This window comes from Cygnus olor, chromosome Z, assembly GCF_009769625.2.
Source record: "Cygnus olor isolate bCygOlo1 chromosome Z, bCygOlo1.pri.v2, whole genome shotgun sequence".
NCBI lineage: Eukaryota > Metazoa > Chordata > Aves > Anseriformes > Anatidae > Cygnus > Cygnus olor.
In genome coordinates, this window is record NC_049198.1 from 10649972 (window position 1) to 10677069 (window position 27098).

General features: G+C 69.5%; 5 protein-coding genes across 9 annotated transcripts; 2 read left to right on the forward strand and 3 right to left on the reverse strand.

The window, feature by feature from the left end:
- Positions 1–23: 23 nt before the first annotated feature.
- On the forward strand, positions 24–3836 carry LOC121061444 (B-cell differentiation antigen CD72-like). Of its 3 annotated transcripts, XM_040540292.1 has the most exons (7): positions 24–175; positions 248–343; positions 454–543; positions 1405–1719; positions 1797–1945; positions 2077–2174; positions 2501–3836. In XM_040540292.1, the coding sequence occupies exons 1-7, from the start codon at positions 55–57 to the stop codon at positions 2646–2648; spliced, it is 1017 nt and encodes a 338-aa protein (XP_040396226.1). In that variant the 5' UTR covers positions 24–54; the 3' UTR covers positions 2649–3836. The 3 variants fall into 3 exon arrangements, with proteins under 3 accessions (XP_040396226.1, XP_040396225.1, XP_040396227.1); XM_040540291.1 differs by having other exon boundaries at positions 26–343; XM_040540293.1 differs by lacking the exon at positions 2077–2174 and having other exon boundaries at positions 26–343; positions 2501–2644.
- A 121-nt stretch (positions 3837–3957) lies between these two features.
- Positions 3958–6784, reverse strand: LOC121061446 (B-cell differentiation antigen CD72-like). 2 transcript variants are annotated; one of them, XM_040540298.1, is made up of 7 exons: positions 6189–6784; positions 6021–6116; positions 5821–5910; positions 4782–5096; positions 4556–4704; positions 4343–4425; positions 3958–4181 (listed from the first exon to the last, which is right to left on the reverse strand). In XM_040540298.1, the coding sequence occupies exons 1-7, from the start codon at positions 6271–6273 to the stop codon at positions 4034–4036; spliced, it is 966 nt and encodes a 321-aa protein (XP_040396232.1). In that variant the 5' UTR covers positions 6274–6784; the 3' UTR covers positions 3958–4033. The 2 variants fall into 2 exon arrangements, with proteins under 2 accessions (XP_040396232.1, XP_040396231.1); XM_040540297.1 differs by having other exon boundaries at positions 6021–6782.
- A 66-nt stretch (positions 6785–6850) lies between these two features.
- On the reverse strand, positions 6851–10035 carry LOC121061448 (killer cell lectin-like receptor subfamily B member 1B allele A). 2 transcript variants are annotated; one of them, XM_040540299.1, is made up of 6 exons: positions 9306–10033; positions 8839–8949; positions 8351–8422; positions 8067–8215; positions 7719–7822; positions 6851–7200 (listed from the first exon to the last, which is right to left on the reverse strand). In XM_040540299.1, exons 1-6 carry the CDS (start codon positions 9565–9567, stop codon positions 7005–7007), a joined length of 894 nt encoding a protein of 297 aa, XP_040396233.1. In that variant the 5' UTR covers positions 9568–10033; the 3' UTR covers positions 6851–7004. The 2 variants fall into 2 exon arrangements, with proteins under 2 accessions (XP_040396233.1, XP_040396234.1); XM_040540300.1 differs by lacking the exon at positions 8839–8949 and having other exon boundaries at positions 9306–10035.
- On the forward strand, positions 9566–13249 carry LOC121061762 (SKI family transcriptional corepressor 2-like). The gene is made up of 10 exons (XM_040541093.1): positions 9566–9611; positions 10567–10957; positions 11040–11112; positions 11220–11288; positions 11948–12065; positions 12245–12295; positions 12367–12402; positions 12483–12527; positions 12627–12767; positions 12839–13249. The coding sequence occupies exons 1-10, from the start codon at positions 9566–9568 to the stop codon at positions 13153–13155; spliced, it is 1287 nt and encodes a 428-aa protein (XP_040397027.1). The 3' UTR covers positions 13156–13249.
- Positions 13250–16142: 2893 nt separating this feature from the next.
- Positions 16143–27051, reverse strand: TMEM8B (transmembrane protein 8B). The gene is made up of 25 exons (XM_040541094.1): positions 26943–27051; positions 26660–26835; positions 26417–26544; positions 26197–26332; positions 26012–26084; positions 25791–25914; positions 25584–25694; positions 25231–25478; positions 25076–25146; positions 24885–24980; positions 24695–24800; positions 23747–24552; positions 23478–23688; positions 21523–21712; positions 21204–21411; positions 20844–20977; positions 20439–20698; positions 19160–19512; positions 18864–18960; positions 18637–18760; positions 18110–18252; positions 17815–17993; positions 17568–17714; positions 17369–17485; positions 16143–17230 (listed from the first exon to the last, which is right to left on the reverse strand). The coding sequence occupies exons 2-25, from the start codon at positions 26777–26779 to the stop codon at positions 16895–16897; spliced, it is 4518 nt and encodes a 1505-aa protein (XP_040397028.1). The 5' UTR covers positions 26780–26835; positions 26943–27051; the 3' UTR covers positions 16143–16894.
- Between the last annotated feature and the right edge of the window lie 47 nt (positions 27052–27098).

Below are 27098 nucleotides of genomic sequence, written 5' to 3' on the forward strand. Positions count from 1 at the left end.
CCACAGCTCACAGCCAGCTTCTGCTTCTGCGAGCGCCGGCCTCACTTCTCCTTTATGGCAGCAGAGGACCCGAGGTGCCGCGGGTGCCGCATGGCGCACAGCGTGCTCTACGCCGACCTGCGCTTCGCCAAGGGGCCGTGGGGCTGCGGCACGGCCAGCGGGGCGCTGGGGGAAGGTGGGAGCCGCGGGACCCCCGCATTGCCCCGTGCCGGACCCCTGCACACTGCCCCCTGCCTTCCTCCCGCAGCCCCCGGCATGGACGAGGCCGACAGCCCCTACGAGAACGTGGCACCGGGGCCGGCGCCTGCGGGGACGGCTGGGGAAGGGACCCGGCACAGCCCAGGTGAGCGCCTGCACGGGGACGGGGATGGGGACGGGGGTCTCGGGGGGGCACCGGGGTCCCCTCCGCGCCCCGGCACCGTGGGTGACGCCGCGGCCGCTCGTGTCTTGCAGGGCGCTGCTCCCGGCGGCGCTGCATCCCCGCGGGGCTGCTGGCAGCCAGCCTGCTGCTGCTGGTGGCCCTGGTGGCCCTGGGGACCTGCTGTGAGTGGGGACGGGCACGGCGGGGGCGGGGGGCTCCGGGCAGGGGCTGGGGGCCGGCGGGAGCCCGGGGCTGGGGTCCGGGGGCGGCGCTGCCCCTCACTGGATGCCCCGCGTTGTGCCTGGCTGGGATGCTTCCCAGTGCCTCCATCTGCTTCCCAGTGCCTTCCCAGTGCCTTCCTAACACCTTCCCATTGCCTCTGCAGTGCCTCCATCTGCTTCCCATTTCCTTCCCAGCGCCTTCCCAACACCTTCTCAGTGCATTCCCAGTGCCTCCATCTGCTTTCCAGTGCCTTCCCAGTGCCTTCCCCGTGCTTTCCCATCTCCCTCCCATTACCTCCCATCCCTTCCCACTGATTCCGTTCCCTTCCATCACCGCTTCCCAGTGCCTCCCATTTGCTCCCCATTTCTTCCCATCTCTTCCCACTGTTCCCCATTGCCTCCCCATTGCCTCCCACTGATTCCCATTGCCTCCCAATTGAAGTCCCACTCCCTTCCATTGCCTCCCCTTCATTCATAGCACGTCCGATTGCCCCCCAATTGCATTCCCACTCACCCCCCCTTGCCTCCCTATTGCCTCCCATTGACTTTGAATTTACTTCCCAACACCTCTCACTGCCTTCCCAATGCCTCCCATCGCCTCCCTATTTCCTCCCATTGGCTCTCCACCACCTCCCACTGCCTTCCAGGTGGTTTCCCACTTCCTCCCATTGTCTCCCATTGTCTTCCATCACCTCCCATCACCTCCCAGTGCCTTCCCATTGTCTCCCCACTGCCTCCCTTCCCCTCCACTGCCTTGGCGGTGCCCTGACACCCCACACCCGGCCATGCCCCGCGTCCCACCTCTCCCTGAATCATCCCCAGACTGGCAGGCGACCCGTGAGCTGCGGGACGCGTCCCGGGAGCAGGCGGCCGAGCGCGGCCGCTTCTCGCAGGAGGCGCGGGCGTGGGAGCAGAGCCTGGAGCAGGCGCGCCGGGAGCTGGCGCAGGCGCGCGCGGAGCTGCAGCGAGCGTGGCGAGAGGGCAACAGCAGCCTGCTGGAGCTGGGCAGGCAGGAGGCCGAGCTGGCGCGCGTCTCGGGGGCCCTGGCCGGCGCCGAGAGGGAGCTGCAGGACGTGCAGGGGCGGCTCGAGGCCGGCGAGCGTGCGGCCAGCAGCCTGCGCGCCTGCCTGGACGCAGGTAGGGCCGCGGGGCGGCGGGCACGGGGCGGTGCGGCCGGGGGCTGGCGAGCGCCTGAGCGGTGCCCCCGTCCCCAGACTGCTGCCCCCCGGGCTGGCTGCTCTACCACGGCAAGTGCCTCTTCGTCTCGTCGGAGAAGAAGAGCTGGTGGCAAAGCCTGAACGACTGCGAGGCGAGATCCTCCCAGCTGCTGGTGCACGGCGAGCGGCAGGCATGGGCGCTGCCGGTACGGGGGGGGCTGCGCTGGGGAGGGGTTGTCCTCGCTGCCTGCCGCCCCCAGCCCCGTGCCCGTCCTCCTGCGGCACGGCCCCGGCTCTGCCGGGCGTGGGGCAGGCCCTGACGGCCTCTCTCCCGCAGCCTTTCCTGCACACAGGCGGCACCAAGTACTGGGTGGAGGAGGAGATTTCCAGCGCTACCGGGTTGGTCATGCGGCAGGACAGCGTGCTGTATGACACGTAAATACAGCCATCCCTTGCACGGGCACCAGGCCTGCAGGTTTCCCTGTTAACCATGCCCAGGAGGTGCCACTTCCCCCCATGAGAGCCTCCTTGGAAGGATGCCCCAAAGCACCTCAGGCAGAGCACGTTTGTGGTTTGCCGTGCCTGTTCCCCAAGCGGGGATGCGCATCCCGGGGGCACACGAAGCACCAAGTGCCCAGAGCCTGGCAAAACCTCCTCTGCTTGGCTCCCGGAGGGGTTTTACCAATGCCAGCAACCACGGGAAGAGACGGTTTTGGTGGGGACACTGCCCCTGCCCCTCTGAACCGCGCCTTCCCTCCTAGGCACGCTTACACTGACAAGTGCTCGCTGTCAGCGGCCAAGGGCATCGAGAGGTTGGCGTGCAGGAGGCTCCACCAGTGGATCTGCGAGCAGCCCCCGAGGCTGAGCAGCATGTCCAAGGCCCTCGCATCTCTCCTGGACGAGGAGTGACCACGCTACCACCCCCTCTCCGTCACAGGATGCGGGGACAGGAGCCGGGGGTGCCCCCAGAAACACTCCCCCCACCGTGCACACATCGCCTCCGCCGCATGGCAAAGCGCTGGGAAGATGGGCTGTCTGTATTTTAAAGCAAGGCTTATGGAATATAGACCTTATTCCCCTCTCTCTCACGCATGCACGCACCCGTACCACCCTGCTCCTGCCCCTCAGACCCACGCTTGTGTCCCCATGTGCCCTGGCCAGCCTCCCGTCACAGTCCCTGGGGAAGGTGCAGCGTCATCCTGAGAAACAGCTGGGAAGCCCCGAGATGTCGGGGGAAATGGGGGTGCAGAGGGGGGCCCTGAGGCCATGAGGGGAAAATGGGGGAGCCCTGAGGCCATAGGAGGAAATGGGGGTGCAGTGAGGATCCTGGGAGGGATGGGAGAGGATTGGGAACATGAGGGAAGAAAGAGGAGAGCTCTGACACTTGGGGGGGAAGATCTCAAAGACCGTGGTGGGACCAGCGAGGGGGGACAGCCTGGGGGACAATGAGGGAGCCAGGAGATAGTGCTGACCCTCCCTGCTCGCTCAGTGGTTTTGGGAAAAGGCCGCTCCAGAGAGGTGGTGGAGGTGAGGACCACTTTGGACCTGGACCTAGGCACCTCCTGAGAGAGGAGAGGCGTGGAAGGATGCTGGTGGAGCCGGGCCACAGCGTGGTGAAGCTGGAAGAGATGAGCCGTGAGGTGCCCCGCGAGCTCAGCTCCGTGAGAAATGAGGACTTGCTGTGTCCGTGCGTGTCTGGCTGGTCCTGGGCAGCCCAGGGGCCTCCCCTGAGCTCCAGCCACCACAGCACCACAGTGCCCTTGGGCGCTGCCACCGCAAAGAGTCCTGCACAGCCCCCTCCTTGTGGGTCCCCTGGGCCCATCCAGCACGGCCGCCTGCTCTCCTGTTCCCACCAGCCAATTTCTCAGTGCCCCAGCCCTGAAGGGTCACGGTGAAAGGCCCACGTTGCTGTCCCCGTGTCCCCAGCCCAGCGCTCCCCATGGTGGCAGGCAGGCAGGCTGGGCAGGTGCCACCTCTCCTTGGCAAATCCCAAGTCATCGACAGCCAGCGATGGAGCAGGCGATAAAGCCAAGGGACTCCCCAAGGGGGATCAGGTTGGGGACACCAATGGCACCGTCACAGCCAGGTTCAGAAGGTGCAAGAGGTGCCTGCCATGCAGCAGGTGAGAGCAGGGCTTGCTACGTGCTCATTGAGAGCCAGGAAAGGAGGGCAGGGGGCTGTGAGCATCAGCGGGAGTGAAACTCAGAAAGCCAGGCTCTTCTCCACAAGTCATCCTTTACATGCCCAACACCTTCGTTCCCAACCTATGTCCCCAGAGAGAGGGGGTGCCAGGGTCACCCCCCAGCCAGGAGAGGAGAGAAGATCTCGGACAGGTTGCTCAGCTTTGGGGGCTGCTCGCAGATCCAATGATAAGCCCAGGAGCAGTATGTGCGCTCTACCTTCCCAGAGACCACCAGTGTGCATTCAAAAGACCACTTGTACCTAGAAGGGAAGGAGCACGTGAGAGGGGACAGGGTGGCACGTGCCACCGTGTCCCCAGCCCGCTGCCAGCACCAGGCAGGCCAGAGCAGCCCCTGCCTGAGCATCGGTCCCCGGGCTGGCCCATCAGGGTGAGGTGCAATGGGGCAGCTTGGCCGACTCACTTCTCAAACTGCTTCTCCATCCACAAAGGATTTTTGGTCCTCTGCTCGACCCAGTACTTGGTGCCGCCTGCGTGCAGGAAAGGCTGCGGGAGAGAGGCCGTCAGGGCCTGCCCCACGCCCGGCAGAGCCGGGGCCGTGCCGCAGCAGGACGGGCACGGGGCTGGGGGCGGCAGGCAGCGAGGACAACCCCTCCCCAGCGCAGCCCCCCCGTACCGGCAGCGCCCATGCCTGCCGCTCGCCGTGCACCAGCAGCTGGGAGGATCTCGCCTCGCAGTCGTTCAGGCTTTGCCACCAGCTCTTCTTCTCCGACGAGACGAAGAGGCACTTGCCGTGGTAGAGCAGCCAGCCCGGGGGGCAGCAGTCTGGGGACGGGGGCACCGCTCAGGCGCTCGCCAGCCCCCGGCCGCACCGCCCCGTGCCCGCCGCCCCGCGGCCCTACCTGCGTCCAGGCAGGCGCGCAGGCTGCTGGCCGCACGCTCGCCGGCCTCGAGCCGCCCCTGCACGTCCTGCAGCTCCCTCTCGGCGCCGGCCAGGGCCCCCGAGACGCGCGCCAGCTCGGCCTCCTGCCTGCCCAGCTCCAGCAGGCTGCTGTTGCCCTCTCGCCACGCTCGCTGCAGCTCCGCGCGCGCCTGCGCCAGCTCCCGGCGCGCCTGCTCCAGGCTCTGCTCCCACGCCCGCGCCTCCTGCGAGAAGCGGCCGCGCTCGGCCGCCTGCTCCCGGGACGCGTCCCGCAGCTCACGGGTCGCCTGCCAGTCTGGGGATGATTCAGGGAGAGGTGGGACGCGGGGCATGGCCGGGTGTGGGGTGTCAGGGCACCGCCAAGGCAGTGGAGGGGAAGGGAGGCAGTGGGGAGACAACGGGAAGGCACTGGGAGGTGATGGGAGGTGATGGGGAGTGATGGGAGGTGATGGGAAGTGATGGGAGGTGATGGGAGGTGATGGGAGACAATGGGAGGAAGTGGGAAATCACTTGGAAGGCAGTGGGAGGTGGTGGAGAGCCAATGGGAGGTGATGGGAGGCGATGGGTGTACAATTGGGAAGCTATGGGAGTGGCAGGAATGAAGGGGTGGCAATGGAAGGGAGTGGGACTTCAATTGGGAGGCAACGGGAATCAGTGGGAGGCAATGGGGAGGCCGTGAGGGGCGGTGGGAAGGCAATGGGAAAAAATGGGGGACAGTGAGAAGAGATGGGAAGCAACGGGGAGCAAATGGGAGGCACTGGGAAGTGATGGGAAGTGGTGAAAGGGAAGGAAATCAGTAGGAAGGGATGGGAGGCACTGGGAAGACACTGGGAAGGTGCTGGGAGGGCACTGGGAAGGCACTGGGAAGCAGATGGAGGCACTGGGAAGCATCCCAGCCAGGCACAACGCGGGGCATCCAGTGAGGGTCAGCGCCGCCCCCGGACCCCAGCCCCGGGCTCCCCCCGGCCCCCAGCCCCTGCCCGGAGCCCCCCGCCCCCGCCGTGCCCGTCCCCACTCACAGCAGGTCCCCAGGGCCACCAGGGCCACCAGCAGCAGCAGGCTGGCTGCCAGCAGCCCCGCGGGGATGCAGCGCCGCCGGGAGCAGCGCCCTGCAAGACACGAGCGGCCGCAGCGTCACCCACGGTGCCGGGGCGCGGAGGGGACCCCGGTGCCCCCCCGAGACCCCCGTCCCCATCCCCGTCCCCGTGCGGGCGCTCACCTGGGCTGTGCCGGGTCCCTTCCCCAGCCGTCCCCATGGGCGCCGGCCCCGGTGCCACGTTCTCGTAGGGGCTGTCGGCCTCGTCCGTGCCGGGGGCTGCGGGAGGAAGGCAGGGGGCAGTGTGCAGGGGTCCGGCACGGGGCAATGCGGGGGTCCCGCGGCTCCCACCTTCCCCCAGCGCCCCGCTGGCCGTGCCGCAGCCCCACGGCCCCTTGGCGAAGCGCAGGTCGGCGTAGAGCACGCTGTGCGCCATGCGGCACCCACGGCACCTCGGGTCCTCTGCTGCCCGCCGTCAGGTGACGGCTTGCGTCCCAGGGCACGTCAGGTGGAGGAACTTCTTGATTTGTAGGAAAGCAGAAGTAATCACTTCATTTGCAAGATGTGGTTTTTATTTCACGGGCAGGACTGTTCCGGGAGGGGAAAACAGCTCCGCTCCATCCCACGCAGTGCGCTCTGCCCCATGCAGCACCATTTACGCACAGCACTGGGCGCGTTTTGGCCACCCTGGGCCACCCGGAGCCCTGGCCACAGCCGGAGCATTCTCCCCGCCATGTCTCCTTCCCCATCCCACCACCCGCTCAGTGGTCAGGCAGAAATGAGGAGGGGGCTGCACCTGCCTCCCGTGCTGGAGACACAGCCAGGGATGTCCATGTGGAGCTGTCAGCATGGGGCACCTCCCGCCCGAGAAAGACAAACCCCGGGCAGCCCAAAGCCCCGAGGAGACACATTGCACCCACGCAGAAGCTGCTCCACGTGCCCACCAGGCCATGGGGACACTCGGGTCGATGCTGGCTCTGCCCCCCAACCCTCACCCCCCCCCCCCCCCTCCCCCCCAAAGCCAGCCACAGCGTGAGTGCCAGAGTTTATTGGCAACGCGCAGAGATGCCACGGGGAGGGACGCAGAGGGGTCAGGAGGCAGCACCCCGGGGTGCCCGTGCTTGGGTCAGGCAGGGCTGTAGGAGCACCCAGGCTGTCGCCGCGGTCCTAGGGCCCTACGCAGGTGTAGGTGGTGTTCCCCCAGAGGAAGGTGGGGATGGAGGACCGGAGCCACTGCAGGGTGACCGCGCTCTTCTCGCAGACCCAGCCGTGGGCTTCTCCGCACGAGCCGGCCGAGAGCCCCGAGCCGGACACCCTGCCGCAGGCCACGTAGGAGCTGCTGGAACGCTGGAGGGGGAGGCGCCTGCAGGGGAGAGCGGGGTGAGGGGGGGGCTCAGTGGGGTGCGAGGGGCTGGCCCACCCCCAGCTCCTCCAGAGGGGCAGCAGAGGCCGTGGGGGTGCCGGGGGGCAGAGCTCGCCCTCCCCGTGGAGCAGTGCCCCTGGCAGCCTCCTCTTGGTGAGGAAGTGGCTGTGATCCCTGCACACCCTGCCCCTGCCTGCTTTGGAAAGCCTCTTTTTGGATCCCAGGAACCTCCTGAGGTGGCTCAGCACCAGATGCACCTTGTCAGGAACTCAGTTTTGGGGGACCCCCCCGGCCCTCACCCGGCCCTTGCTCGTCCCCAGGCAGGGCGCAGGCACTGGGGAATGTGTCCCTGTTATCTCCCCTTCCCCAAAATGCCCCCGTGCTGCTTTGGGAAGCGGAGGGATGGCCAAGAGGGTGATCATGTCCCTGCCTGCAGGCTGGCTGTCCCCCTGTCACCTCCCGGAGCCCTGGTTTTGGGCTTTCAGCAGTGCTGGCCGGAGACAAGCTGCGAGGCTCACCCCTTCAGCAGGGTGCCGTCCAGCCACTTCCACTCAAACCTGGAGCTGTCCCGCTTCAGCCCCACGTGGAAGATGTCCAGATGGGTCACGCGTGCCAGGAAAGCCTAGAGCAGGAGGGAACAAGCGTGAGCTCCCCGGGGACACCCAGCCACGCAGGGGGCTGCGCGGTTCGGGCACAGCATCGCCAGCTCCCCGCCGGGTTTTGGGCATGGGGGCTGGAGTTGGGGAGCTGAAATGATGCTGGCGGTGACTGGGGAACCACTGGGGGACCCTGAGGTGGTGATCAGCGTGACACGATGACCACGGGGGGGAGGGGTCAGGATGGCTGGGGCGGGCGGGCGGACTCACCAGGGTGCTGTTGGCTCGGATGGTGACCAGCTGCGCCCCCCTGGAGCAGCAGTCGTCTTTGCTCTGCTCCCAGCTCTTCTTGGCAGAGGAGAAGTAGTAGCAGCGCCCCGCGTCCCCTATCCATCCGGCCGGGCAGAACTGGCAGCTCTCTGCACACCAGAAGCACAATCCTGCAGAGCTGGCCGGGACGGGGCTGTCCCCAGCCCCCAGCACCGCGGTGACGGGGGGCAGCCGGGAGGCCACCAGGGCAGGGAGCCCGGGAACCTGCCTGGAAGCTCTCCTACCTCGCAAAGACTGCTGCACATAGCTGAGGCTCTCCTCCTCTCTCTGGGCACAGCTCGCCTGCTGGGCTAAATCTACAGAAGAAAGGCACAGGAGCGTCCCCACCAGGGGCCAGTAGCACCCAGGGGGTGCCATCCCCCTCTCTCGGTGCCGTGCCAGCCCAGCTGGACAAAGCCCTCGCGGTCTGTGCCGTGGCCGGGAGCCCAGCACATGGCAGGTTTCTGCCTTTTGGCCCCAGCGTCACGTCCTGTCTGCACGCCGTGGCCAGCTGATGGAGCGGGATGCCCCGGCGCCGTCCTCGAGCCCACGCTTTCCCCTCTCCTTCCTCTTCGGCGCTCCAGCCGGCCAGGCAAGGGGTGTTTTATTTTTACTCACCGCTTTTCCCACTCGCCCCACAGCCCAGAAATCTGCGGCACCGTCAGCCCCGAGCAGGAGGGTCCGCAGCTCGGGGGCTGGATGGATGGGGGCGCACGGGGGGGGGGGTACTCACAGTGGAAGCTCAAGCCGACGAGGACGATTTGCACCAGCAGGAGCAGCAGGGACAGGACACCCAGGCTGAGGGCTGCCCAGTGCCAGGGCAGCCTCACGGGCTGCGGAGGAGCTGAGAGAGGGAATTACCCCACGTCCTGGGGGCTCGGGGTCGGGGGGGAGAACCCCCAAATCAGCAAAGGTCTGTGAGCCCCAAGCAGGGGGCATGGGGGTCCCCAGGCTCCCCAGGGACAGCAGAGCAGTGGTGTGAGCAGGAGCAGTGAGACGGGGGGGGGGGGGGGGGGTGATGGGGGGGTGCCAATGCAGCTGGGGTGCAGTGCTTGCGTCCTCCCCTGCTCCGAGAGCAGCCTGCATGGGCAAGGAGGGAGCAGGGCTGGGGGCACGGCCCTGCAGAGGGGCTGCTGGATTTTGGGGGGCAGGCAGGGATGGGGGGCAGGGGGGGGACAGCGGGGTGCAGCGTGCCGTTACCTGGTACGGGGGGCAAGCGCAGATCTGCGTACGTGACCCCCTCTTCCATCCTTCCCTCGGTCTCTGGCCACGCACCCCGCAGGTAGGGGGGAGCAGCAACCCCCTCCCGGCCCCCTCTGGCAGCCGAGTGTGACACGAAATGGAAAGCGTCACTTCCCGGAGGGGTCCCCAGGGACACCAGCTGGGTCACAGCCCTGGGGGGCCCCAGCAGTGGCAGCACAGGGAGAGAAGGGGAACCCCAGACAGGCGGGACCCCCGGCATGGGGGCACCCCCTGCCCCCCGGTGCCGGCCGCTGTCTCAGGCGTGTATCGGGGCCGCGTCGAGGCTGATCCCATATCAAGGGGACCCCAGCACTGTCAGGGCACAGGGGGACCGTCCCCATGTCCCCAGCCTCTGCATGCTCTCGAGCAGCAGAGCGGCGGGCCGTGCGCACAGAGGTGGTTCCTGCCACCTCTTTTGCATGGGGCTGCAGCTGCATCGCAGCCCTGGAAAGCCGGGGGGCTGGGGCGCTCCGTCCCCTCCCCGCGCCCTGAGGGCTGCCCTGATGGGCACCCCTGCTGTGCCCTCAGGGCTGGGGGGCAGCATCCTGCAGCACCCCCCCCCCCCCAGGGGATGCTCATCCCACCCCGCCGCCGGGCAGGGCAGGCACGGCCAGGACTACGTTTCCCAGCGGCAACTCCAGGGGCTGCACATGCTCCTTGCGGCTCACGGCTGCTCCCAGCAGCTCCCGGTGCAGCTCCCGGTGGTCCCCGGTGGTCCCCGGTGCAGCTCCTGGTGGTCCCCGGTGGTCCCCGGTGCAGCTCCCGGTGCAGCTCCTGGTGGTCCCCGGTGGTCCCCGGTGCAGCTCCCGGTGCAGCTCCTGGTGGTCCCCGGTGGTCCCCGGTGCAGCTCCCGGTGCAGCTCCCGGTGGTCCCCGGTGGTCCCCGGTGCAGCTCCCGGTGCAGCTCCTGGTGGTCCCCGGTGGTCCCCGGTGCAGCTCCCGGTGCAGCTCCCGGTGGTCCCCGGTGGTCCCCGGTGCAGCTCCCGGTGCAGCTCCCGGTGGTCCCCGGTGGTCCCCGGTGCAGCTCCCGGTGCAGCTCCCGGTGCAGCTCCCGGTGGTCCCCCGTGGTCCCTGGTGCAGCTCCCGGTGCCCCCCGGTGCAGCTCCCGGCGCAGCTCCCGGCGCAGCTCCCGGCCGTCCCCGGTGCAGCCCCCCCCGTGCAGCCCCATCGCGGGTGCAGGGGGCTCCCCGGGGAGCGCACAGCCGACCCCCAGGGCTGAGCCCTGCCCGGCACCCACCCTCCCGGACCCCCCCCCCCCCCCGCCGCCCCGCAGCATGCCCCGCGGGCGAGCCTGGACGCAGGCGGAGGTCGGCAGCCTCCTGGCGCTGGTGGGAGGCTCAGGGGAGGCCGCCCTGCTGATGGCCTCCACGTCGCGGCCCAACGAGGCGCTGTGGCAGGAGATCTCCCGGGGGCTGGCGGCGGCCGGCTACGGCCGCAGCGTGGCCCAGTGCCGCTCCAAGTGGAAGGCGCTGAAGCAGGCTTTCCACTCGGAGCGGGAGACCCGCCGCCGTGCCGGGCGGCACTCGCCGCGCCTGCCCCCGCACTACCGCGCCATGAAGAGCATCTGGAAGGCGGCCGGGCGGCCCGTTTTCGGAGAGCGGCGGCTGCCGGGTGGGTGCCAGGGCTGGGTGGGCTCCCCGGTGTCTCACGGGGTCCGTAGCTCCCCGGTTTGAGCTTTTTCCTCCCCTTGCAGAGCTGGTGAAGCCGCCCCCCCCGGAGGCGCAGGTCGCTGGCCGCACGCTCGCCGACCTCGCCGGCACCGCCAGGTACCCGCGGGATGGGGCAGCCGGAGGGGGGCTTGTCCTGGGTGAGGGGTGTCCTGCGCCCCTCAGGGCCCCCTTGCTGATGCTGTTCTCTGCCCGCTGCACCCCAGCTGCTGCAGAGTCCCCCGCAGTGCTGCTGGCACCGCCACTGCAGCACCCAAAGGACGAGCCGGAGAGCCGTAAGTACCGTCCTGCCCCGCCGCGCCGGGCTGCACGGCCACCGCTACAACTCAAGGCTGTGCCAGCATGCTGGGATGGGGGGGTCAAAGGGCTCGGGGGGCCTTTCATCCCAGGAGGGCCCCACCGTGGTGTGTTCCCCTTGGGATGCTCGCGGATGGGGTTTGGGGAACTTCTCCCCCCCCCCCCAAGTATGGCTCCAAACCAGCCCCGCAGCGTGAGGGTTTGGGGCCGGCTGGGGTGGGGCAGGAGGGGGGTCCGCGGCTCGGAGCCGGCCTCGGGGCACGGCACGCCGCAGAGCTTCGGAGGAGTTGGGACTGGGTGTGAGGGCCGGAGCCGGGAGCGTCCCCGTCCTGCAGCGCACCCGGACGGTGCCGAGGCGATGCAGGATACGTCCCCGGGCCCGGCCTGTGCGGGCAGGTAAAGGGAGCGGGTGCTGTTCCCCGAGCCTGCTGGCTCGCCGGCAGGGATCGGGGCTGCGGGGCGGAACAGGAGAAACACCTCCCCAAAAACAGGAGCAGAGAAGGGCCCGGCGCCGGGGAAGCCCCGGCTGCTGCTTCATCCCCCCCCCCGGCCCCGCTGGCGCTGGGGAGCGAACCCCGGCGTCCCGGCCAGCGTCCGCACCGGGTAATTACGTTGTCTCCCTAAATTCCCCCTGCAGTTTCAAGTGGATGTGGGATTCTCCTTCACTTCCAGTCCTAATCTGTTGCGTAGCCTGGCCGCGCGCCGCTACGCAGCTGCTGCCTTCCAGCCCGGAGGTGGCTGCATTGCAGTGGTGGGTGAGTGACTCCTGCTTTTGTTCCTAGCTCGTGAGGCGCTTTGAGGCCCCGCAGGGCGCTGGGGAGCTGTGGCTAGGGCACGCCGGGCTGGCCGGGGCAGCGAGGCAGACCCCGGGCTGATGCCGTCCCCCGGCGGGTGCCGTCAGACCCCGCGTCTCCTCTCTGCTCTCTCCCTGCAGCCCGCGGGGAACGCGTCGCTGGAGCATCGCCCGACCCCGCGGCCGCCCCATGTGAGGCTTTCCTTGTCCTGATTTCCCCCTCTCAGCCCCGTGAGCAGGCTCTGACCCGCTTCTCATTGCAGGTACCAGCTGCTGCATCCCTCCCCATCCCCTCCCGGGTGAGTAGCGTGCCCCGGCCACCGAGCTCGCGTCCCCGCGGGGCCGGAGCCACCCCCCGGTGACCGCCGCTCTCCCGCAGGCTGCCACGGCGCCCTGAAAGAGGAGAGCGCCGAGCTGAAGGCAGGTGAGTCTGCGCCCTCTCCCCTGCACAGGGCAGCGGGGGCGGGCTGAGCAGGGGGCTGCGGGAGCCCGCTGCGCCCTCCGTGCCAACCCCCGGCCGCAGGTTTTCCTGGTGAGACGTCCCCGGGGATGGGAAGAGGAAACCGAGCGCTGCCGGCGGCCACCGCAGTCCCCGGCTCCCCCGGGACGGCCGCTGCGAGCGAGCAGGCAGCGGGCGAAGAGGCAGCGGACGCGAGCCTGCAAGGTGGGTCCCCCCGATCCCCCCTTGGGCACGTTGGTGAGGGTGGGCTGCCCCTGACCCCGCTGTCGCTGCAGGCGGCGGCGTGGCGGGCTTGCTGCAGAGCGTGCAGCAGCTGCTGGTGCAGATCCTGCAGACGTCGCGGCAGCAGCAGGCGCTGCTGGAGAGCCTGGCCAGCGACACCGTCTCCCACCTCCACCTCCTCTCCCACAGCCTGGTGCAGGTGGGCGAGACCCTGCACCAGCTCCTGCTCCGGCCGCAAGCCCCCCACGGCCACTACGCCCCCCACATCCCCCTTTTCGAGGGCGGCCCCCAGGTCCCGCTGCTCCCCGGGCTCCCCTGCGACAAGGAGGAGCCCCGGGTGTCCCCCGACGCCGGCTGCGCCCCGCCGTGAGGGCGCGCACCCCTGCAGCCGAGGCCCCGGATATTTTAGAATTTTATAGAAGAGACAGATTTTAATAACATTAAAAATAGCTTTTGTACCAGCAGCGCCGATCAACCAGTTCTTTTGCTTGAACGTCCCGGGGGGGGACGTTCCCCTTCTCGCTTTCGAAACGAGCGGAAGGGGAACTGGGCTATTTACAGCCCCCCAGGAACTCCCCGGCCGCCCCCCGCGCCCCCCGCTCAGCCCTCTGCAGCCGGTGGCCGCGCGGGGCGAGTGACACCGGGCAGCCGTGGGTGGCATTGGGCCACCTCTCCCCGGCACCTGCTGGCCCAGCTCCCAGCCCGGCCGCTGCCTGGGAAAGCACCGGCACCGTGCCTCATCCCACACCGGCTCCACGGGGGGGGCACAGCTCCCATGGGGGCACACAGACCCTGCCCGGTGCTCCCCGGTGCCATGGGGGCGGTGGGAGGCTGGGGGGCAGCGCGGGGTGCAGTAAGAGGGTGGGGGGGGTGCTGGAGGGCAGTGGGAGGCAGCAGCGTGGGATAGGGTGAGCTGGGGGTGGGCTGGGAATGCAGGGGGGGGTCGCAGGTGGGGCATGCAGGGGGATGCAGAGGGGTGCAGGGGGGCTGCAGGGGGGCAATGGGGCTGCAGAGGGGAGCAATGGGGCCACAGTGTCGTTGCAATGGGACCACAGTGGAGCCACAATGGGGTTACGGTGGCGTTGCAATGGGGCCACAGCAGGGCTACAATGGGGTTGCAATGGGGTAGTAATGGGGCCGCAATCAGGCCACAATGGGGTAGCAATGGGGCCACAATGAAGTTGCAATGGGGCAGCAGTGGGGTTGCAATGGGGCCACAATGGGGTTGCAATGGGGCCACAATAGGGTTGCAGTGGGGTTGCAATGGGGCTGCAATGGGGTTGCAATGGAGTTGCAATGGAGTTGCAATGGGGCCGCAGTGGGGTTGCAATGGAGCCGCAGTGGGGTTTCAATGGGGTTGCAATAGGGCCGCAATGGGGCCGCAGTGGGGTTGCAATGGGGCCACAGTGGGGCTACAATGGGACTGCAATGGGGCCGCAATGGGGTTGCAATGGGGTTTCAGTGGGGTGGCAATGGGGTTGCAATGGGGCCACAGCAGGGTTGCAATAGGGCTGTAATGGACTTTCAATGGGGCTGCAACGGTCTTTCAATGGGGCCACGATGGGGTTGCAATGGGTTTGCAGTGGGATTGCAATGGGGCCACAATGGAGTTGCAATGGGGTTTCGATGGGGTTGCAATGGGGCCACAATGGGGTTGCAATGGAGTTGCAATGGGGCCGCAATGGGGTTGCAACGGGGTTTCAGTGGGGTGGCAATGGGGTTGCAATGGGGCCACAGCAGGGTTGCAATAGGGCTGTAATGGACTTTCAATGGGGCTGCAACGGTCTTTCAATGGGGCCACGATGGGGTTGCAATGGGTTTGCAGTGGGATTGCAATGGGGCCACAATGGAGTTGCAATGGGGTTTCGATGGGGTTGCAATGGGGCCACAATGGGGTTGCAATGGAGTTGCAATGGGGCCGCAATGGGGTTGCAACGGGGTTTCAGTGGGGTGGCAATGGGGTTGCAATGGGGCCACAGCAGGGTTGCAGTGGGGCTGCAATGGACGTTCAATGGAACGGTCTTTCAATGGGGCCGCAGTGGGGTTGCAATGGGGTTGCAATGGGGCCGCAGTGGGGCCGCAGTGGGGTTGCAATGGGGTTTCGATGGGGCCGCAATGGGGCCGCAGTGGGGCCGCAGGAGCAGCAGCCCCGCACGTATCAGCCAGGCGGGCAGCCGGGGCGGTGCGGGGGCGGAGTGACAGCTCGGCAGCCAATGGGAGATCAGCATGGAGTGGGGGGCGTGGTCTCCCTGAGGCGCGTCCCGCTTCCAGGGGCGGGGCCAGGACGGCGCAGCCAATCAGACAGCGGGAGGGGAGGGGCGAGTGCGGCGCCGGGGGGGGTCCCCGCTGACGTCAGCGGAGGGGATTTCCCCGCGCGGCGGCGTGGGGGAGGGGGGGCTGCGGGGGGCGTTTTGGTGTCAAAAAGCCCGGATTTGGGTCTGCCGGGGGAGCCGGCACTGCGGGTTGGGCCCGGAGGGGGCCGTGCCCGGGGGCTGATGGAGGGACTGGGGTGTCCTCACCCCTCGCTGCCTTCCCTTAATTAATGAGGCGCCTCCGTTGGTAATAATTAACTAATAATTAGCCATAATTAGCCCCAGATTTTGGGGTGATAATTTCCGAGCAGGGAAATTATTATTTTTATTGTTGTTTTGTCGTTGTCGTTGTTGTTGTTATTATTATTATTATTATTATTATTATTATTACTATTATTATTATTGTTGTTGTTGTTATTATTATTGTTATTATTATATCCGTGGCAGGGGATGCGAAGGCTGACGCAGCCCCAGGCACAGCACCGATGCCCATCCCCGGGGGGTCTTGAAGCCCCCACCCCTCCCACCCCGAGCCATTTCGGGTACCGGTTGCCATGGGGATGCCGGAGGCACCTGGCTGCCATGGGGACACCGTTACCACGGCGACAGGGCACAGGCAGGGATGGAGAGCACCGGAAGGATGCTCCTATGGGGGGGGGGGGGGGGCGGGGTCCGAGTCGTGGGGACCCCAAGTCCATGATGGGGGGGAAGGCAGAGTCCAGCCCCAAGAGCATCCCCATGGGAATGGGGCTGGAGATGCCGGGAAGGGAGCAGGGGGAGTCCCCGGGGGAGCTGGCGGTACCCAGGGGATGCGCAGGGCTGGCTGGGATCCCCTCGGCTGCTGCTTGGCCCCGCGCCCTCCTGCTCGGCCCGTCCTTGAGCCCAGAAAGCGCAGCCGCAGGATTAATTAAACGAGGGAGCGCTGAGCGGCTGCCCTCTGTTATTGCAGGGTCTACACGAACCCCCCCAGGCAGCAGCATGCGCCGACCTCTCCTTGACATCGCGGTGCCCGCTGACACTGCCGGGGAGACGCGGCTGGACGTGGTGAAGTGAGCAACGATTTTAATTAAAAATTAATCCTCAACCAGCCTGGCCAACGCGGGAAGGGCTGGAGGACGATATCCTGGATGGCTGCCGTCAGCCCCCGGGGCCCTTTGAGCAGCCCTCATGGCTCGACAGGGCTCGCTGGCCCCAGCAGGGCTGCAGCCTCGCCATCCTATCCCCATCATCCCCTCCAGATGCCCCCCCCCACCCCGCAGCCCCCGGCCGGGGCCTGGCTCCCGGGGAGCAGGTTTAATTAGATCCCAATCCTATTAGGGAGCTGCCCGCCCGCCTGCAGCTGGTAATCCCGTTAGGCATCCCGTAAATCCCAGCGCGCCGGGCTCCATCCCCAGGGTATGGCTCATGGCAGGGGGGGGCGCTGGAGCAGCAGCCCCAGGAGCTGCCCCGCTGCCAGCATCACCCTGGCTGTCGCACAGCCCTTGGGGACCCCCAAGGGTCCCCAAGCATCCCCCTCACGCAGCTGGGGGAGGAGGAGGGGGGGGGTTGTCCCAGTGCATGCAGCGCCCCCTCCCAGTGCCTCGGTGGCACCGGCAGGGATGTCACCGCTCCGGGCTGAGGACAGCCACGTGCGGGGTGCCAGGAGGGGCAGCTCCGGGGTGGCGAAAAAGGGGGCTGCGCCGCGGGGACCGTCAGCAGGCTGCAGCCACACGGGAGTCCTGGCGCTCCGGGGACAGGCTGGGCGGCCCCCGGTGCCGCCCCCCCCCCACCCCGAGTCCGCTCCGCCAGCCGGCGGCATCAGCTGGTGCAGATGCTGTTGATGGAGGCGACGGCGGGGTCGACGAGCCCCAGCTCCTCCTGCTCGTTGACGCAGAGCTGGTACCCGCAGCCCTTGCGGCGGGGCAGCGGCCCCAGGCGCCCGGCGGGCTTGGCGCGGGGCGGCAGCAGGAAGCCGACGCTGCCGGCGATGAGCAGGTGCCAGATGCTGTGGATGTAGAAGTAGTTCTCCTCCGTCTCCACGAAGGCGTAGAGCAGCACGGCGGCCGCCGCGATCAGCGCCCCGGGGCACAGGTAGAAAGCCCAGCGCTTCCAGGTGGGCGGGTAGCAGTGGCGGCGGCGGATGGTGCGAGCCGTCTGCGTGGGGACAGCAAGGCATTGAGGGGGGGGGCGGGGGGGGCTGGGGACAACCCCGAGGTGGCAGCCGTGTCCCCCCCCCCCCCCATCCCCTGAGGGACCCTCGGTGGGGACGGGGATGCGCCCCAAGGTCCTCACCCAAGCGATGGCCATGATGCCCAAGGCGAAGAGGCTGGGTCCCAGCAGGTTCCAGAGCCCGTGGCGGTCCATCTGCAGGGCCATGGAGAGCAGCATGGCCCCCAGCAGGTACAGCACCTGTGGGGAGGCCGGGGAGGGGGGGGGGGCGTCAGGCTGGTCCCTCACCCACCCGGGGACCCCTCCCCGTCCCCGCACTCGCCTGCTTGACCACGGGCTGGAGCCGTGCCATGGCGATGACGGTGACCCAGACGGACATGAGGGAGCCCAGGAAATCGCAGAACTGCAGCACGTCGTAGTCCATGATGCAGAACACCACGATGCCCGGCTGGTCGCAGGCGTGGTAAAACTGGGGCCGGCGGTGAGGCGGGGGGGGGATGAAAGGAGGTGAGAGCCACCCCGCACGGCCCCGGACCCTCGCCCACCCCCCTCTTCGCCCCCCAACTCACGGTGGAGAAGAACATGGTGAAGATGTAGACGGCGGCTTCCAGGAGGTAGTGGCTGCGCACGGCGATGGCCACGGGAGGCACGAACATGACGTTGCTGAGGCAGAGCAGCAGCGTGGAGAGGAGCTGGAAGCCGTAGGAGAACGCCTCGGCGTTGTCCGTGCAGCCCCAGCCGTTCCAGCCTGCGGCCGGGAGAGCGGCCGTCACCCTGCAGCACCCACGGGGGCTGGGGGCAGCGGGGAAACCCCATCCAGCACCCACGGGGGAGCTGGGCAGGGGGACTACGGGGTTATCTCACCGGCTTTGCACTCGCAGGCGGCGTACAGGTAGTTGTTGGTGCGCAGCAGCTTGCACTGCCCGTAGATGCCGCAGTCGTTGATGCAGGGCGAGAGGTAGGCGCGCAGGTAGACCTCGGCCGTCACGTTGGTGCAGGGCTCGAACCTGCCCCGCGGGGGAACGGGGTCAGCAGGCACCCGCCGTGCCCCTGTGGCAGCTCCCCCCCTCCGCCACGTCCATGCCCCCACGCAGCCCAGGTGTGCGCCGCGCGCACGAGGACCGCGTGCGGCACCGTTTGCTCGCACAAACGCCAACCCCAGGTGCGCCCGCGGCACCGCCCGCACCCCCAAGCCCCACGGGGACGCCTGCGTGGCAGGGCCGGGAGCAGAGCCGCAGACCTGGAGGGGTCCCACGGGACGCCGAGCAGAGCCAGGGCGCGGTGCGGGCACCCCCAGGCGCGCACGAGCCCTTCCCAACGGCGTGCGAAGGGGACCCTCGCCCAGCTCCGTCCCCCTGCGCCCACCCAGCGCCCGCACGGAGGGCTCCTACCCATGCTCCGCGGCGCAGAGGGAGCGCAGGCTGAGGTACCAGCTGCCCGTCTGCGGGTAGGGGATGCGCAGGCGGCTGAGGCTGGCCGTGGCGTTGACGGAGAGCAGGAAGCCTGCCAGGGACTCTGCCGGCAGGGACAGCACCGGTGAGGGGTGAGCGGGGCGCAGCGGGGTGCGGACCCCCCCACCCCGGCACGCAGCAGGAGGGAGGGGGGCTGCCCAGCCTACCCGTCTCGCAGGTGACCGAGGCGTTGTCACCGGAGGCCAGCGGCACCTCGTGGTTCAGGCAGCCGAACACCGTCGCGTTCTCACCGCGCAGGGAGCTCTGGTGGCAGAGGGGACACGGCCCTAAGCCGGCTGGGGACGTCCCCTGCCGCGACAGCGCCCTGCCCCGCCACCCACCGCACCCAGCCCACCACCACGCACCCTAACCCACCGCTCCCAAGCCACGCCCGTGACCCGGGAGCACCCCAAACCCCGTCCCTCGCCCCGCTGCCCCCCCTGTCCCCGCCCCAGCACCTCACCACGTTGAGCCGCAGCTCCAGGTTGAGCACCCCGCCGCTGTCCAGCACCGGCAGCAGGTTGATGACGAAGACGGCGGGGCGGTCGGGCGGCACCGACACGTTGGGCCCGAAGAAGATGTAGAAGTGGACGGAGAAGGTGTCCAGCTCGTTGCGCAGCGTGGGGCGGACGGGCCAGCAGCGCTCGCCGGCGGCGGTGGGGGCGGAGGCCAGCGGGCGCTTGGTGCCGTTGGGGCTGGCGGGAGGGGGGCTGTCGCCCAGCGCCAGCCCGCCCGCAGAGCCGAAGGAGTGGGGCATGTTCATGGAGGCGCTGGAGGGCAGGAAGGGCGGCCGGGACAGGCTGGGGCGGGAGCAGTCTAGGGGGGGGAAGAGACGTCAGCCCCGGCACCGCACAGATCCCCTCTGCCTCCCACCACAACTCCCTGCGTGCGTCCCGGTGCCTGACAGTGTCCCAGAGCATCCCCGTGTCACCGTGCATCCCAGAGCATGCCAGCACCTCCCAAAGCGTCCCAGGCATCCCTGCACCTCCCAGCACCCCAGAGCATCCCAGTATCACAGAGCATCCCAGTGTCCCAGCACCTCATCACCTCCCAGAGTATCCAAGCATCTCTGCACTATCCTGCGACTCCCAGCATCCCAGTGTCCCAGCATCTCCCAGTGTCCCAGAGCATCCCAGTGCCCCAGTGCCTCCCAGCATATCTCCGCACCTCCCAGCATATCGCAGCACCTCCCAATGTCCCAGAGCATCCCAGCACCTCCCAGAGCACCCCAGTGTCCCAAAGCATCCCAGCACCTCCCAGCACTTCCCAGCATCCCAGAGCATCCCAGTCCCCCCAGAGCATCCCAGCATCTGTGTCCCAGCACCTCACAGCATCCCAAAGCATCCCAGTGTCCCAGCGCATCCCAGCACCTCCCTGCATTCCCATGTCCCAGCACCTCCTGGCATCCCAAAGCATCCCTGCACTTCCGAACGTCCCAGACCATCCCAGTGTCCTAAAGCATCCCAGCACCTCCTAAAGCATCTCTGCACCTCCCAGCATCTCCCAGCATCGCCATGTCCCAGCACCTCACAGCATCCCAAAGCATCCCAGTGTCCCAGCGCATCCCTGCACCTCTCAGCACCTCCCAGCACCTCACCGTCCCAGCACATCCCAGCACATCCCAGCCCCCCAAATCATCCCGGCACCCCCCTGCCAGCAGAGCTGGCTCTCCCCCTGCACCCAGACCCCGCAAGCATCCTTCACCAGCCCCCCAAATCAACGCCGAGGCCGGGTCCCCTCACCCGTGAGCTGCACGATGACCTGGAAGGAGACGGCGCCCGGCGCCCCGGGGTGCCTCTCCACCAGCACGTAGTACCAGTGCTGCCAGAAGGGCAGGTCCAGCGCCAGCTGGCAGGGCGCGTGCTCCCGGCAGTCCAGCGCCGTGGAGTTGTGCAGCGGGGGGGCCTTGGCCCGCACCCGCAGCCACAGGGGGCAGCCCTCGGCCCCCCGGCACCGCAGCACCTCCACCAGCACGCGCGACGTGTAGCTGGGCACGAACACCCTGCGGGGACGCCCGCGTCAGCCCCTGCCCCTCGGCGCACGGAGAGGGGCTGGGGGAGGCAAGGCAGAGGGATGGGGGGCCCTCGGGAACCCAACCGCCCCCCAAAAAGGCTGCCCCCTCCTTGGCAGACCCCCGTCGAGCTCACTTGTAGAGGCAGGAGCGGTTGTGGGGGCCCATGCTCTGCTCGGAGGCGTAGCCGGGGTACAGCACGGCGATGTTGACCAGGCGCTGCACGATGAGCTGCGGCTGGAAGAGGTACTGGCACTCCTCGTAGAGACCCTGCGCCAGCCGGGCAGTCAGCGCGGGGGCTGGGGGGGGGGCCCAGCAGGGAATTGGGGTGCTGCCCGCCCCGGTACCCCCCTTCCGGAGACGCCCAGGACCCCTGCCAGGCGGTGTGGCAGCCCCCCCGTGCCCCACGCAGGACACCCGCCCCACGTGCCGCCAGCCCCAAAGGCCAGCCTGACGCCGTGCCCCCCAGTTCCCATCCCACCCCAAAGCCCCGCACCTTGACGGAGATCTTCCCCTCATCTTTGGGCAGGTGGGCAGCCAAAAACCAGTCCCCGGGCAGGGGGCTGGTGACGTTGAACACCCCCGTGGTGCGGTTGGGCAGCGTCCAGGTGAGGGTCAGCGCGAAGGAGCCGGGGACGGCCGTGTCCCTGGGGAAGTGCGTGCGCAGCGGGTTGATGACGGAGGGAGCCCCCGAGCGGAAATACCTGCAGGGGGCACGGCGATTAACGGGGTCCAGGTTCGGGGTGGTGGCACGGGGACACGCCGAGGGACACGGCGGGGCAGTGCCCGCCAGCAGGGACATGCTGAGCGCTCACACGGTGATGCTACGGTCCGGGCAGTGGTCCCCGAAGGTGCCGCCCTGCTCCTTGAAGGTGATGAGGTTCCAGACGGCGATGACCGTGTCCTCGGGGATGTGGAAGTGGAAGAGCTCGATGCTGGCAAAGGAGCGGAAGGGGCTGAGCTTCCGCGGCGTGCGGGTGAAGTAGTCGGTCACGAAGAGCCCGTCTGCGGGGGAGACCCAAGGGGCTCTCAGTGGGGCTGGGGGGGGGGCGCAGCACCCCTTCCAGCCTAGGCCCACCTCACAGGCTCGGAACGTGCCCCAACAGCGGCAGTCCAGAGGCAGGAGCCCGGGGCTGTGCCATCTGACTTGTCCCCAGGGCTGGTGGCAGCTGTGCTCCCTGCCCGGTTCAGCAGGGAGGACTGGAGAGCAGCGCGCTCCCCGCACAGCCCCCCGGCTCTGCCCCGCTCGGCGGGGGAGGAACGGTGCACATATGCGTGCACATATGCACACGGGGGTGCCGCCTGCGCGCACGGCGAGGCGGAGGTGTGCACACCCACGCGTGGCTGCGCGCAGCACCGCGGCCGTGCCAGACGCTTCCTGCAGTCCTGCCCAAACGTCCAGCACCCCGGGGATTTCCAGGAGCCTTGGCAGCAGAGGGGAGGCACATCCCTGGTGCGATGGAAACAAGGGAGATCCGAGCTCCAGACAGGAGCTGTAACTTCACCCTGCCGCTGGGACGCCTGCCCAGCGCCCGCCTGGGGACCCCAGGCCTTATTCCCCAGGCGTGCACCGAGGATGGGATGCGCGTCGCTGCAAGCTGCCAGCAGAGGGGATGCCAGCAGAGGACGGGCTGCGAGCAGCCCGGAGGACTCGTCCAGCTGGGAATTGGGGAGAGCGGAGAAGAAGGGCTGCTTTGTACAGCCTGTGCCTGGCCGGGGGCGCGCGCGTGTGCTCGCGTGCACGTGTGTGTTTGCGCTGCGTGTGTGCAGCCCCAGCAGGCTGAGCCCCGACATGCATCTGCTCCCTTTCCTGGAACAAAGGCAGCTCCCCCTCCCCTTCGCCGGGCACGAAATGCCCGTCTGCGTGCGCAGGTACCCGACCCCAAACCCTCCACCACGAACCCCCGAGCCTCTCCACGGCACCCCCAGGGGACCGGAGCTCCGCGCCAGGGGGGTCCCCGGGGAGAAGGAGACCTCCAGGAGGGGTCCCCGTGCCCACTCCCCCGGGACGAAGTGGGGGGGGAACTGGAGGCCAGGACGGAGCCCCCGTGCTGTGGGGGCCCCGAGGCCGGATGCGCAGCCCCGGGGCTCAGCACCGCGGACAGCGACCGCGGCCGGGACTCAGCACCGGGGACAGCGCCCGCGGCCCCAAAGCGCCCCCGCCCCACACCTCGGGACCCCCTTCCCCTAAATCACCGCCCCACGGCGAGGCACCGCCGTGCCCCGCAGCGCGCTCCCTCCCCGCGCAGCCCCGCCGGCGCCCCCGGAGCTCTCCATCCCCGCCGCCCCGCACCGCACGCACGCAGCCCCGCGCCGCCCCCGCTCCTCGCGGACCCCGACCCCACCGACCACCACCCCTCGCGTGTCCCACCCCACGGCACCCCCCCCGCTCCGTGCCGGCCCTACACGCGTCCCCCTAGGGGGGGTTCTCCCCCCATTCCCCGCCCTGCCCCATTGCGCGGACACCCCGCAGCGCCCCCCCCCCGCCCCCGTGCGCGCCCCCCAGACCCCCCGCGCGCCCCACGGCAGGCGGGCGCCGTGCCCCACGCCCCCCCCCTCCGCTCCCCCCGCGGGGCAGCCCCCTGCCCACGCACCTCGCACCCCCCATAGGGCCACCGTACCCCCCTATAGGAACACCGTACCCCCCCGCAAAGGATCACCGCACACCCCTATAGGGGACGCGCCCCCGTTATAGGGTCGTGCCCCCCATTATAGGGTCGTGCCCCCCCACAGGGGACCCGTGACCCACCCCCGGCCCCGGGGCGCTCACCGGCGGGCGGCGGCAGGAGGAGGACGAGGAGGAGGAGGAGGAAGAGGAGGAGGAGCAGCAGCGGCGGCGGCCGCAGCGGGGGGGCGGACGAGGGGGTCCCGGCACCCCCTCCCCGCGCCGCCCCGCCGCCCCATGCCGCCCCGCCGCCGCCAGACCCGACGCGCGCCCGCGAGAATGACGTCACCCGGCGCGCCACGCCCCGGCCACGCCCCTCCCCGAGCGGCCATTGGCTGTGCCGCGCGTCGATCGCCGCCCTCCGCGCCTCGGGCGCTGATTGGTGCGGCGGCGGCGGGGGGGCGGGGAGATCCCGGCGGCGCGCGCGCGCGCTCGGGCCGCGTGCGGGGCGGGGGGGGGCGGGGGTGGGTGGCGCGAACCGGGACTCGGGTCGGGATCGGGAGAGGGACCGCGATCGGCACCGGGATCGGGATCGGGACCGGGACCGGGATCGCGTTCGGCACCGGGACCGGGATCGGGGTTGGGACCGGCACCGGGACCGGCACCGGGACCGGCACCGGGAGCCCCCCGGACGGGGAACCCCTGGGACCGGGCACCCCTCTACCGCCCTCCCCCGGTACCGGGAATCCCCCCCCGGTACCGGGCACCTCCGGTACCGGGCACCCCCCGGCCCACCCCCCTCGGTACCGCCTTCTCCCCGTACCGGGAACTTCCGGTACCGGGCACCCCCTCCGGTCCGCCCCCCCCCCCCCCCTTCCCCGGTACCCGGCACACCCCCCCCCGGTACCGGGTACCCCCCCGCTCCGGTGCCGCCATGGAGTTCCCCGCCGCGCTCTTCCCCGCCTACTTCGGCTGCGGCCCCCCCCAGGGACGAGGCCGGCCCCGCGCCGGCTGCCGGCTGGGGGGAGCACGGGCAGGTGCTGGAGGCCGGGACCGGGCAGGTGAGAGGAGACCGGGGACCGGGGGGTGACCGGGGATGGGGGTACCGGTGCCGCCCTCACCTCCCTGCCTCTGTCCCCGTACAGGTGCAGCCGCCGTTCGTGCCCCGCCGCAGCCGGCAGGGCGAGAGCTGGGAGCCCTGCGAAGCCGCCGCCGGGCCCCTGCTGCCGCCCAACGCCGGTGTGGACCTGGGGGGGGGGGGGGGCGGTCTGTGGGGCGCCCCCAGCCCCAGGCGCTGAGCCACGTGCTGTCACCTGGGCAGCCGTCCCTGCCGGTGTCCCGTCCCCGCGGTGCCAGCCGTGCCCTGCTCTGTCCCCCGCAGGCTGCTGGATGCCACCTCTGGTCCCCCGGGACATCCTGTACCGCGGTGTCCTGCGCAGGAAGCTGCAGGCAGGGAGGTCTGGAGACGCGCTGGACTTCACCAAGCAGGTACCACCGAGGAGCCGGGGCAGAGCCTGGCGGGGACCGTGGCATCCCCGCACGTCCTGACCCTGCCTTTCCCTCCCCGCGCAGCTGGGCCACTTCTTTGTGGATCACCCGGAGGACGCCTTCGGCTCCCTGGGGCAGCTGCTGCACAAGAATTTCCACCTGGGTGACTCCAAGCTGAGGGTCAGTGCCCTTCTTGTTTTTGAGGGGGGGGGGGGGGGGCCGGGGGGCTCCGTCAGCTCCCCCCATCCGCAGTCCTGACTCTCTCATCCCCGCAGAGACACTCTCGGGACACCACCATCCGCATGACAGCCCTGGTGGAGGAGCTCAACCGGCTGGAGGCCAGGCGGTGAGTGCTCCCCGGGGACAGGGAACGGGGTGGGGGGGGCTCCCGCAGGACCCCCCCCCCCCATGACGCCGGCTGTCCCCGCAGCGGCTGCCCGCGGCGTCACTTCGTCCCCCGCCTGCGCTGGTTCTCCCACCTGTGCCGCGACTGGCTCTTCGAGGTGCCGCTGGGGCTGCTGGCCGACTGCGTGCACGAGGAGCTGCTGCTGCAGTGGGCCGGCCTGCTCTTCGACGACAGCTCCACCGGGGGGGCGCTGGCCTGGCTGCCCCCCCAGGAGGCGAGCGGGCGCGCGGGACGCCTGGTCTACCCCGGCGGGGTGGCCATGAACCACCTCTGTATCCTTACCCGTGGGGGAAAACGAGGGGGGTGTCCCCTGGGGAAGTGGGGGCGGGGGGGGGGGGGGGTTGTGTGGCAGCGCCCTTAGCCGGCCCCCCCCCCAGATTTCCAGGACGTGGTGCTGGAGGAGCAGCCCCGTGCCCGAGGCGCGCCGGCGCAGTTTGAGCTCAACGGGCGCATCCGGCAAGTGGGTGCCGCACGGGTGGATGGAGAAGGTGAGCGAGCCCCGGGACCCGCACCCTGGGGTGACAGCGTGGGGACCCTGCCCTCTCACCTGCCACCTCCTGTGTCCCCCCCCCCCCCCCCCGCAGATTTTGTGGGCGTCCGCTCCGACTACCACTGCGGAGTTTGGAGGGTGCCGGGCAGGGCAGGCGCTGCCCCCAGCCCGCTGCAGGTCATCCGCACCGACGTGCCGGCCTCCTGCCTCACCGTCAGGTGGGTGCCGGGGAAACCGAGCTCCTGGGGGGGACCCTGCTGCCACCACAGACCCCCCCCACAGTCCCCACGGTGACGCCGTCCCCCTGCCCCACAGCCCACACCTCCCCGGGGAGCTGTCCGTCTGCACCCAGAGCGGAGCCGTCTACCTCTGGAGCGTCGAGACGGGGTGAGGCGGGGGGCTGCGGGCTGGACCCCCTGGTTTTGGGGTGCTGGGAGGCGGGGTGACCCCACCACGGGGGACCCCTCTGCCCACCGGTGGTGCCCCTTTCTCCTCGCAGGCTGCAGCGGCTCCGCCACGACCCCCAGACCCTGTTTTTCCGGGACCACTCGCCCTGGCGCTGGAGCGACTTCACCGCCCACCCGCGGGTGCTGAGCTGCGCCGACCGCACCGGCATCCAGTGCCTGGACGCCCGGGTGAGCGCGGGACGGGGGCGTGGGGTCGGTGAGGGGGGGTCCAGCACCCTGGGGTGCTGATGACACCCCGCTCTGCCGCCGCAGGCCCCCGCCAGCTGCCACTTCGACTTCTTCAAGGTGGGCGAGGAAGCTGGATGCCAGCAGGGCGAGCGCGTGGTGCTGCCCATGTACCTGGGCAGGGCTCACCCCTGCCAGCACCTCGTCGCCACCCAGGTGAGTGCCCCCACGGCTGGGGGGCACAGCCCTGTACCCCCCCCACACCCCTTGAACGCTGCCGATAAGGAGCGTCAAGGGGGGGGAGCCCCGCTGAGCCGTGCCCCCCTCCCAGTTCGCCCTGTACCTGATGGACGAGCGCCTGCCGCTGGTGCCCGTGCTGAAGTGGGCGCACATGATGAAGGCCCCCCCTCTTTTCGCCCACGTGGCGCCGGGGGGGCCCGGCAGGAGCCATAAGTTGCTGCTGGGCGCCTCCCGCACGCAGGAGCTGCTGCTGCTGCAGTACACGGGTGAGAGAGCGGCACGGGGCGGGCACGGGGCTGACCGCGGGCGCCGTGCCCGCGTCCTGCCCTCCGTGCCACCTCACGGGGGCGATTTTCGGCGCCTCGTTTTGCAGGGGGCAGCCAGTCGGCCTGCCAGCTGGTGGGGCCACCGCAGAGGCTGCACGGCATCGCCGGCTGCCTGCCTCACCTCCCCGCACAGCTCCCACACCGGCACGACCTGCTGCAGCAGCGTCTCGGTGCCCCCGCCGCCGGTGAGCATCCCCGGGGAGC

Bases quoted from the DNA above. Each gene is read 5' to 3' on its own strand.
- TMEM8B (XM_040541094.1), bottom strand. From the start codon at position 26,779: ATGGCTCCTGCCGGGCCCCCCCGGCGCCACGTGGGCGAAAAGAGGGGG. The intron at 26,085-26,196 runs CCTGCGAGGAGA...CCCCCCGCCTCA, and splicing joins TCGTGGCGGAGCCGCTGCAG to CCCCGTCTCGACGCTCCAGA. The intron at 24,981-25,075 runs CTGCGGGGATGA...AAGGGCACTGAC, and splicing joins GTGGTGTCCCGAGAGTGTCT to CCTCAGCTTGGAGTCACCCA.
- LOC121061762 (XM_040541093.1), top strand. From the start codon at position 9,566: ATGGGGGCACCCCCTGCCCCCCGGTGCCGGCCGCTGTCTCAGGCGT. The intron at 11,113-11,219 runs GTACCCGCGGGA...GCTGCACCCCAG, and splicing joins GACCTCGCCGGCACCGCCAG to CTGCTGCAGAGTCCCCCGCA. The intron at 12,066-12,244 runs GTGAGTGACTCC...CTCTCCCTGCAG, and splicing joins TGGCTGCATTGCAGTGGTGG to CCCGCGGGGAACGCGTCGCT.
- LOC121061448 (XM_040540299.1), bottom strand. From the start codon at position 9,567: ATGCCGGGGGTCCCGCCTGTCTGGGGTTCCCCTTCTCTCCCTGTGCTG. The intron at 8,216-8,350 runs GTAGGAGAGCTT...TCTGGTGTGCAG, and splicing joins TGTGCAGCAGTCTTTGCGAG to AGAGCTGCCAGTTCTGCCCG. The intron at 7,823-8,066 runs GTGAGTCCGCCC...CTCCTGCTCTAG, and splicing joins TCCGAGCCAACAGCACCCTG to GCTTTCCTGGCACGCGTGAC.
- LOC121061444 (XM_040540291.1), top strand. From the start codon at position 55: ATGGCAGCAGAGGACCCGAGGTGCCGCGGGTGCCGCATGGCGCACAGC. The intron at 344-453 runs GTGAGCGCCTGC...CGTGTCTTGCAG, and splicing joins AGGGACCCGGCACAGCCCAG to GGCGCTGCTCCCGGCGGCGC. The intron at 1,946-2,076 runs GTACGGGGGGGG...TCTCTCCCGCAG, and splicing joins GGCAGGCATGGGCGCTGCCG to CCTTTCCTGCACACAGGCGG.
- LOC121061446 (XM_040540297.1), bottom strand. From the start codon at position 6,273: ATGGCGCACAGCGTGCTCTACGCCGACCTGCGCTTCGCCAAGGGGCCG. The intron at 5,911-6,020 runs GTGAGCGCCCGC...CGTGTCTTGCAG, and splicing joins AGGGACCCGGCACAGCCCAG to GGCGCTGCTCCCGGCGGCGC. The intron at 4,426-4,555 runs GTACGGGGGGGC...TCTCTCCCGCAG, and splicing joins GGCAGGCATGGGCGCTGCCG to CCTTTCCTGCACGCAGGCGG.